This window comes from Solanum verrucosum, unplaced genomic scaffold, assembly GCF_900185275.1.
Source record: "Solanum verrucosum unplaced genomic scaffold, falcon-dt-bn FXZP01000218.1, whole genome shotgun sequence".
Taxonomy (NCBI): domain Eukaryota; kingdom Viridiplantae; phylum Streptophyta; class Magnoliopsida; order Solanales; family Solanaceae; genus Solanum; species Solanum verrucosum.
In genome coordinates, this window is record NW_026020464.1 from 2,671,257 (window position 1) to 2,681,619 (window position 10,363).

General features: G+C 34.1%; 1 protein-coding gene across 1 annotated transcript; it reads right to left on the reverse strand.

Moving 5' to 3' along the window:
- Positions 1-730: 730 nt before the first annotated feature.
- Positions 731-10,082, reverse strand: LOC125808927 (uncharacterized). The gene is made up of 24 exons (XM_049488602.1): positions 9,848-10,082; positions 6,656-6,873; positions 6,313-6,418; positions 6,096-6,197; positions 5,881-5,934; positions 5,696-5,774; positions 5,450-5,597; positions 5,062-5,185; positions 4,776-4,956; positions 4,394-4,422; positions 4,154-4,302; positions 3,881-3,983; positions 3,726-3,821; positions 3,615-3,655; positions 3,412-3,526; positions 3,215-3,277; positions 3,044-3,103; positions 2,800-2,961; positions 2,428-2,501; positions 2,247-2,340; positions 1,987-2,123; positions 1,823-1,903; positions 1,616-1,721; positions 731-802 (listed from the first exon to the last, which is right to left on the reverse strand). Exons 1-24 carry the CDS (start codon positions 10,019-10,021, stop codon positions 731-733), a joined length of 2,568 nt encoding a protein of 855 aa, XP_049344559.1. The 5' UTR covers positions 10,022-10,082.
- Positions 10,083-10,363: the final 281 nt, after the last annotated feature.

Sequence of the window (10,363 nt, forward strand, 5' to 3'; positions counted from 1 at the left end):
AAAAATAACTTAAAATAAGTAAAAAAATGACTTAAAATAAGTTGAGAAGTGTTTGGCAAGGTCAAGAATGAGTTAAAATAAGTTTAAAATGACACTTAAAATAAATTTATTTTTTGACTTAAAAGTCAATTTAGTTTGACTTTTTTATTTTATGACTTAAAAACTATTTTTTTTAAGCCAATCCAAACTGGCCCTTAATAAGAGCTGGTTTGGATTGACTTTTCAATTTTGACTTATTTTTATCAGTTTACCTTAAAACTATTTATAAATATATTTTTTTAAAATTTATTCAAATACTATAAAACTGCTTAAAACTAAAAATACTTAAAATAAGTTAATACATAACACACGTTGATGCCATTCTTCTTATATTAAGTGTTTCATTGATTTTAATGTAAATATTTATTTTCCCGACTTTATAAGAAATTAATGAAATTTATTATGATACACTTTAAACTCATCTTAATAGAGGTTTTCAGACACACCGTCAAATAGTAGTTATAACTTCATGATTTATTGAGATGTTTTCCATTTGACTATTTAAGTAAAGATTTGAATTTACGTGCATCTTTCAAATTCAGGCATTCAACATATAAATTTTAAGTAGTGTATTACGATTAGGGATAGTCTCAAATTAAATGTTCCTATTTCATAGAGTATAAGAGAATGCCATAATTAAGCATGATACATATTTTTCATTATTTGCAAACAAAGGGAATTATTATAAACTCTAATAAGCTGAAGGAACACCATTGTAAGGATCACCAAATGCATCAACATTGCCTGACCTTGAAAATACAATCTACAACAATATATAGATCAAATTAATTATTTTACATGTCAAAGTAGTACTCCCATGTCCTGATGAACTCGTCATCGAATCCTAAAGCACGAATTTGGTTATTGACACAGTTAACCATATTTGAGTTTTACTTTTTCCTTAAAGGATAGTCAAAACATTATCATAAATGTTTTTACTTTTTCCGAAAGAAAAAAATATAATTCTCTTTCATATTTGGTTTATAGGTAAAAAATTTGAATTTTAGCAAAATTCACCAGTATAGAGTTTTCATACTCATCTGTAAAAAGCTTGGAACTACCAACATATTATACACATGTACATTTTCACCATATATAACATCCCAAAATAAGATCAAGACGAAAAATAGCCTCATTCTTTTTTAATAAGTTTTATTATGCAATACAGTACAAGAAAATCACATACTTCAGCATGAACTAATGAGACATGATATGTCTTCATTAGGTCTTTCATGCTGTTTTGAGGAACTTCTTTATTTGCAAAGACAAATTTACAATATATAATCGAAACAACGAAACTCTAATACACTGTAGACACAGTAACATTGTAAGGATCACCAAATGTTGCAACATTGCCTGGCCTTGAAAATACAATCTACAAAGGTAAGAAGCAACACTTGATCAGTTGTTTTCCTTCACAAATTTGGTGAAATAAATAAAAGTTTGTTCTCTCAAACGGCTTAAGTTTTTTTAATAAAGTCGTTCAAAACAGGATACTCAAAATTTATATCATCTCTAATTACTTAATTTTTAGATGATCTATAACATAATTTAAAAGATTTATCACCATATATACCTGATAATCTCCAAATGTGTGTGTTTTGAATACAGCAGCACAATAGTCAAAGTAGTACTCCCATGTCCTAATGAACTTGTCATCGAATCCCAAAGCACGAATTTGTCTAGTGACACAGTTATATATCAGTAGTCAAGTTAATAGCGGCGTAGCCAGAAATTTCATGAAGGGTGTCCAAGTTATAAGCATTTATTTTAGTTTTGTTACCTTTTGTTTTTCAGGAAGTTATGTCGCCAACATCTCAGTGTCTGATAGTAATGAATTCCTATCTCTTCCACATGCACAACACTGCATTTGTTTATATCATTTATCAAATTCTTTCAGAGAAATTCTTTTGAAAGATTGACAAGCACGCTAGCAAAATCACTAACCATAGTCTGGATGCAGCAACCATGCCTGATATTATTCGACTTAGTGAAGGCAAGCATGCACCTGGGAATATATACTCTCTCAAGAAGTCTGTGCTCTGCCTGTGACTGTCATACCTCTCATCTGGTATTGAAGAGAACTAAGTAGATCCAAAGCTTATGAGAAACAACATAAAGATACAAAGGCAGCAGAACAGTGAAGGAAATTGAAGGGTAAAACTGAACAAAGTGGACTATATTGAAGGTTCACTTTTATTCATTACCTGTAGAACTAGAAGCCCATCTTCTGCCAATGCAGACTCACAGCAAGTAAAGAATTCATCTATGTAATCATGACCGACATGTTCTATCATCTCGCTGAAAATGAACTAGTACAATTGTAACACTGACTCGACATGTAGTGAGTAATACAATATGTCAAGTTGTAGATGGAGAAAAGCTCACATTGATATAATCCTGTCATATTTGTCCTTATTTGGCATTTGACGATAGTCACATAGGAGTAAGGTGATTCGATCCTGTGAAAATATATCATGGAACTGAATTTTAATAGATTGATAATCCTAGCCTAAGAATTGGCTTGCAAGTGCTAAACAGATCATATGGAATGCAGCATATAGTGAAGCATTTTAGTTAATTTTTCATCATAACTTCTCTACCCTGGCTTTTTAAGGAGCTCTCACAGTTCAAAAAAGGAATTTCCTCGTAGCTTTATCGATTGCCTCATCTTATAGCAATTATATTCATACAATCAGAAATACTGCAAGACTGTTATATTGTCCAAGATCCATATAGACATTATGATTAGTACTATACCTGAAGGCCTGCCTGCTCAACTTTCAACTGTGCATACTCCAGTTGCTGCTCCGAAAGAGTTATACCAGTATATTTACATCCTGTTTGCTTGACAACTTCCACCGCGAAACTTCCCCAACCAAATCCAATCTCTAAAATGTGATGTTTCTTGCTAATTTTTGCCTAAATAAAACAGAAACAGAATCCAATTATGCCTGAAAGTTAGGTATAAACAGGAGAGTTTTTTACTTGGTTGATGAAATACCTTTTTAATTAGAACAGAAATCTTTCTCAGCTGTGCATCTTTCAGGTCTTCGTCCTCACTCTATACAAATTCGGAAAGAATAATAGATTATTAGATTACCTTGGAACAAGAAATATAGCTTAACATACGAAGAAAAAAGTGGCAAGCATTTAAAAAGTTTGGAGAGCTAACCTTGAAAATTGCGCATGAGTATGTCATTGTCTCATCCAGAAAGAGTGAAAAGAGTTCATTACTCTGGAAAAGAAAAAAATACAAGAAGGAAGTGATAAATCTACTGCAATTGGCAAAAGTATGTGCAGGATTAACTACTTTAATTTCACTAGCAATCTTTGAAATCAGGTGATATAATATGCAAGTTGATTAATTACCAGGTCATAATGACGAGAGATATTCCGACGAGCCTGAGTCAGGGTGTTTCGATTTGAAACATGTCCAATGAAATATTTTGCAGATAACACATCTAGTAATGGTGTCCACCAGCCTCTAGAGCCACACAAAATGATGACAAACTTTAACATATGAACACAAGTTTGTGTTTCTTGATTTCAGATCAGTAAGTAAACTATTTTACCTTTTAACAGATGCTTTCAAATCTCTGTTGGCAACATATATCTGCAAAAGATATTAGGAAGCTAAGTACCGATAAATATCTATTTACAAAGATATCGAGCCATTCCCTCACCATGAAAAGATTAAGAAGACCTTCATTCTTATTAACAAAGGAGATATCCCCATGAATAAAAGCATCAGCAATCCCTATGTCAGCTCGAGTTGCAACCTGTAAGAGATTGGTTAAGTTTTTGATCACTTGTAGGGGCAAAGGAAATTTCAATTTACCTTCCAGTAGAACTGTGTATTATGAACTCTAAGAGAAACTTTGAGAGAGCATTTCTTCTCTGTTCCTTGGAAGGTGAAAATTTTGCCTCCTTCTTCCAACAAGCTGTATATTATAACATATAAATAAAGTTATTAAAAGCTCAAAAATCTCCCCAGTAATATTCTGGCATTAGCATGAATGATTTGAAGCTATGAATAATATAATAACAAAAAGTACATATGTGTATCCTGTTTGGGATTAAAGTAATACAAGGTGAAACTATCATCACTCACATTATGCATCCTGTTTGAATGAAACTTTTGAGAAATCTAGTAACGAGGAGGCGTGCTCCAGTTTCAGGCCAGGTTGGCACCATATGCTTGGGGTTATCCAGAATACAACAAGTCCTTCTAAGCATGCCATCTGCAGCAGCCACACCAGCCTGAGGAGGACAATCATCTATATAAGAACAAAAGCTGCAAAAGACTCCAAATTTGATTTTATTTATTATTAACAGAAGTAGTATATACTACCTTAAGTCCATCCTCATGGAAGCCATAGCCTGAAATATTGCAGCAAATATACATCAATAAACAGTGAAGCACAAAGCGGAAAATAAAGTTTGTGCGCTAAAGGGAAGTGGAAAGAAAACTAAAATTCTCTCTGTGAAAATAGCTTGGCAGCTAGTTTAGTCCCCTAAATATCAATTTCATCAAAATAGAAACGTAATTGGGGTAAACAGATTCAAATTAAACTTATAAGCTGCAATATTACAGGACTAACAGTTAGAGAAACTGGTTCACTAAATTGAACAAAGTTGAAGAGTCCAACTGTAGACTATGCACAAAAGCAGGTTACAAGGGAACAGATATCTTGAAGCAACTCTCAACACTCTGCTAAAAAAGAGATTCATACCTTGATATGCTCCACAAAACCATATTCCTCTCTTTCCTTGGATTTGATATAGCTCACATGAAGCTTTTGATGCAGCAACTGAGGGTACTGGATGACTGGTTGTCCACTTAAGCAACGTATGCTCTGGTGTGTGAGGAGGATCGAGGGTTACGAGATAAGGCAGCTTTGAATCACCAAGATTCTGTAAGTTTAGACAGTTGAAAATTTAAGAGAAATGACTTCCAACTGAAAACATTATTTTCTACTTTCTATACAAGGTCCTAAATCACTGTATTCCATAACACACCTGGATTATATTGAGCCAATATGTCGCACATCCTCTATTATTCGTGGTTCCAAGAAAGTTACAAGCACACCATGTTGTTGGGTTGCGAGGCAGGAATGTTTTGTCATGATGAAGGAAAACGTCACTGTCACAGAGGAATGTAGAATTTTAGAGGCAGAATGGAGGCTAACTATATTAATCTTGGCCTCCAATACAAATTTCATATTTGCTCAGAAATCTAGCAGGTGTTGTAGAATCTAATTGAACTTCACCAAACCACAAAATAAAGCTCCTCTGGTAACAGAAAATACAAATATATATACAACGTAAGTGATGTCGGGCAATAGATAAAAAGTAGAATTAAAGAGGAATGAAATCCAAGGTATTCAAATATAGGAGTCGAAAGTACCTATAGACATACTGGAAAGCACCCAGTATTCTTGTTTCATCAAATGTTGCCTCTTTGCCTAACATTCTCAGAGAATCTGTAGCACGTACAGCGATTATGCATCCGTCATATACATCTGTGGCACCATCAATGCAATCTATGGTACAACCTGCATGAAGGGCACTTTCATTTACAGTTAGAATCACAAGTAGTATGTAGCGCACAGCGAACTCTTGCAAGAAGCCAAAAGATAAAATCAATCTAGACCTTCTTCATTTGTTGTTACAGAATTTACTTCACAATTAGTTCTTATTTGGCAGCCTCTCTTTTCCAGCTCCTCCTTAACCTGCGTTTGATACTGCCATCGAATCACTCTCAAGGATGTACAGGCTTAACTTAACAAATCACAGATAATAGTAAGAACTTTGAAGTATCTATGAATGAAAAATCACCTTGTCTATATGTGATTGCCATCTTACAGTGAGCAATTGGGGGAGACCAAAGAGCTACAAAGAAAGAAATAAAAGCACGCTTAGGCACAAGGGCAATAAGATGAGTAAAAGCTAAGCATTCCAATTCTGTATTTGCGTGCACCACATTTAACAATTGGCTATAATCAACACACAAAGTGTTCTATCTACTTGATCTGTAGCTAAGAGAAAAAAACCTGCAGAAGATGTTGGTCGTGGAAGAATGAAAGAATGTAATAAGCAGAAAAGCCCATTACTCGTTCCGAGGAGCAAGACCATATTGAAGCACATATTGGAGCCTGTGAAACATATGTGTCAATTGCTTGTTGCAAGATTAATTTTTTGAATGAACAAAAAAGGAAAAAATTATACAAGTATCAAAATCAATAACAAGGACAAACTGCAGTGTCACACCAGATAAGCCTTCTGAAATAGCTCCGAATAGCCATGTGACTTAATAAATTGTCCTAATGTTTCATTGCGATCACTGTCAGGATTGTTGTCCAATTCTTCGAGGTGACTGCAATGCAGTGAGAAACGTAATCGTGATAAAATAAACTTCATTGAAGATAGATCTTTCGCTTAACACATAAATAAAGCAAGTGCCCAAAACAGAACGATTTAGTCCATTTCCATCTAATGCATGATCTTCAAATGAACAAAGAAAACTATACATGTGCTCTAAATTTCTCATGAGATGAGTAAATTAACAGAATACTCAAAAATTAACATATGTAATGAAATATGTTATTGTTACCTTATGACATCCTGTTTGAATCTGATAATTTCTCTAATCATTTGCCAAAAATATGGATTCAGTACATTCTTCTTCTGTGCAAACAAACTAGAGAATCCATTTCGAGTACCCCATTCACAACCACGGCTTTGGTCTAAGCTCACTGAGAATGACATATCAGAGATGTTCATATCAACTCCGAGCAACTCAAAAAATTCTATCAGGTTTGAATAAGTTTCCTGTAAAATCATTTGAGAGTAATAATGTTACTTATTAGATATTTATCGGAGAGTAAAAATGTTGACTTCTAACATGTTTGAAGTTATTTCTAGTTGGCTAAATATACATATACTCAATTAGTTTGATATGATTTAATCATTTAGTCACTCAAACTTCATTAGAGACTACATGAATTTGCAAAGCTTATATAACATGATGATATACATAGACATTTAGGGTGTGTTTGGTATGAAGGAAAACATTTTCCAATTTTTCTCATGTTTGGTTGGGTTAAATGTTTTCCAAATCAACTCATTTTCCTCAAATTTAAGGAAAATGACTTCCCTTCTAAAAACTTTAGGAAAACATTTTCCAAAACTCTCTTTAACTTCAAATTACAATTACTTTTTTGTTGTAAAAATCAATTTATTTTGTTCCTACCCTCAAACCAGCCCCCCAACCACACCCCCCCACCAAAAAAAAATATTTTTTTTTTTTTAAAGCTTGTTTTTAAATTTAATTTTTTACCCCACCCTCACCCCTACCCCCACCCCTCTCAAAAAATATTAAAAATTATTTTTAAAAGATATTTCTAATTTCAAATTTTTATTTTTTTACCCCCCACCCACTACCCTCACTCCCCCCATCTACTACCCTATCAACCCCCCTATCACCCCCCAACCCCCTTCAAAAAGAAAAAAAATTAAGTTTATTTTTAAAAAATATTTTCAACTTCGATTTTTTATTTTTTCATCCCGATCCTCGTTCACCCACCCTCCCTCCCCGGCCAGCCCCCCCCCCCAAAGAAAAAATAATTGAGCTAGTTTTTAAATAATATTTTCAACTTCAAAATTTATTTTTTCACCCCTACGCTCGACCCGCCCCCCCAATCCACCCACCCCCTACTCGCCACCCCTACCCCAAAAAAAAATTCAAGTTTGTTTTTAAAAAATATTTTCAATTTCAAAATTTCTTTTTTTCACCCTATCCTCGACCCCCACCCCCCACCCCCACGCACCTCCTACCCAATCCCCCACACCCCCTACCAGTCCCCCTACCCTGCCAATTTTTTTTTTAAGTTTGTTTTTAAAAAATATTTTCAACTTCAGAATTTCATTTTTTCACCCTACCCTTGACCCTACCCCCCACCCACCCCTACCAGCTCCCCCACCCCCTCACCCCAAAAAAAATTTTAAGTTTGTTTTTAAAAAATATTTTCAATTTCAAAATTTTATTTTTTCACCCCTACCCTCGACCCCCCACCCACCCACCCCCTACCAGCCCCCTCCCCCCCCTCCCCCAAAAAAAAATTTAAGTTTGTCTTTAAAAAATATTTTCAATTTCAAAATTTCATTTTTGCACCCCTACCCCCGTCCCCCCACCCACCCACCCCCTACTAGCCCCCCTTCCCCACCACCCCCAAAAAATAATTTTAAGTTTGTTTTTCAAATATATTTTCAATTTCAAAATTTCATTTTTTTCACCCCTACCAAGCAACCCCCTCCCCACCCACCCCCCAAATAAAAAATTTTAAGTTTATTTTTAAAAAATATTTTCAACTTCAAAATTATATTTTTTCACCCCAACCCTCGACCCCCCCACCCACTCCCTACCACCCCCCACCACCCAAAAAAATAAATTTAAGTTTGTTTTTAAAAAATATTTTCAACTTCAAAATTTCAATTTTTCACCCCTACCCTCGACCCCCCCTCACCCGCCCCCTACCACGCCTCCCCCACCCCCACCCCCACCCCCAAAAAAAATTTAAGTTTGTTTTTAAAATATATTTTCAATTTCAAAAATTATTTTCTACTCTAGTAAAAATAAAAGATATTTTTCAAAAATATTTTTCATTCATAAATCAAACACTAAAATTTTTTTCCGGAAAATATTTTCTACTCACCAACCAAACATGAGAAAATAAGTCAAAAATCAATTTTTTTCTAGGAAAACATTTTCCTTCATACCAAACACACCCTTAAATTATAATTCAATACACACCTTATATAACAAACATTTTTCGAAATATAAGTTGGAAAAGGGCCAAAATGATACACTAACACATCAAAAATGACTTAAATTTGTAATCCTTCCATGCACACACTTAAGTTATGAGCACTTTAGCATTTATCAATAACGCGCATTTAAGTATAAAAATAAATGCTTACAAGTTACAACTAGAGCCGTCAATATGGGCTAGGCCCGTTGGGTTGACCTGGCCTAATTCATAATTTGATAGGGTTGGGCTACGATTTTTGGAGCCCATTTAAGAAAAGAGATTTTTAGCCCGGCCTTAATAAGTCTGTCGATTTGTAGGGCTTGAGAAATATGAATAGGGACGGCCCGTGGACCAAATAAAAATTAATTAAAAAATAAAAATAAAATAGAGTATTAAAAATAATAAGAGTCTAAACTCAAAATATTTTTAAAGATTGAAATATTACAATTTAAATACAAATTATGTTTATAAAATATGTGCTAAATAAAATAAAAATCCCTAAAATTTCTAGAGAATCACTACATTGGCCGTAGCTATGAAATATTATGTTTTATTATGATCATTGGAAAACAATTAGGTTAATATTTCTATTTAGCTATTTATGCTTTTACTTGAAATCAAACTTAATAAATGTTATAAAAATAATTTTATTTGTGGATTTGATTAACAAGTAGTAACACTAACACCATGTAATATTGTCTTGTCGATATTTATGATAATATTTTTAAATTATAATTTAATTTAAAAATTATAAAAAATATACGTTTAAGAAAAGAGGGCTAGCCTGACAAAGCCCGTAGCCTGCGTACTTGTGGGCTGAGCCAACCATTTTCTGGCCCACACAAAAAATTGGTTAGCCCGGCCTGACTCGTAAAATTTCAAAGCCGATTAGCCCAGATGGGGTGGGCCAGCCCATATTGACAGCTCTAGTTAAAACTAATTAAATGGTTTGATCATTTTATAAGCTTACTCAAACACCCTCTGATCGTACTTACACCATTGAAGACCATAAAGCCAAGGTCAAGATCGATGCCATTGACAGTAACGGTCTTAGCACGGCCGCCTAGATAATGTTCCTTCTCATAAACCACAACTTTGACACCAGATTTTGCCAATTCATATGCAGCAACTAGTCCACTTATCCCTGCTCCAACCACTGCTACTTTCATGTTTTTTAAAATATAAGCTTCAAAGTTACAAACAATTAAGAGTTTGATGAAATATTGGTGTATTGAGGCATAAATTTATAATGGATAAGAAATGATGTGAATTGTGATAGAGTACTAGCACTAGCTATAATGTCACTCAGGGGCGGACCCACCTTATATCAGGGGCTCAGCCGACACGGCTTTGTTGAAAATTTTTAGTATTTATTTTTATATATATATATAAATATGGAAAAATAAAAACAAAAGTATAAATATTATAAATGACACTCCTTGAACAAGGAATTGACGTGGCTCGTGTGGTTTACAACGGGAATGAAACAGTCATGTCTCTCAACACCGCAC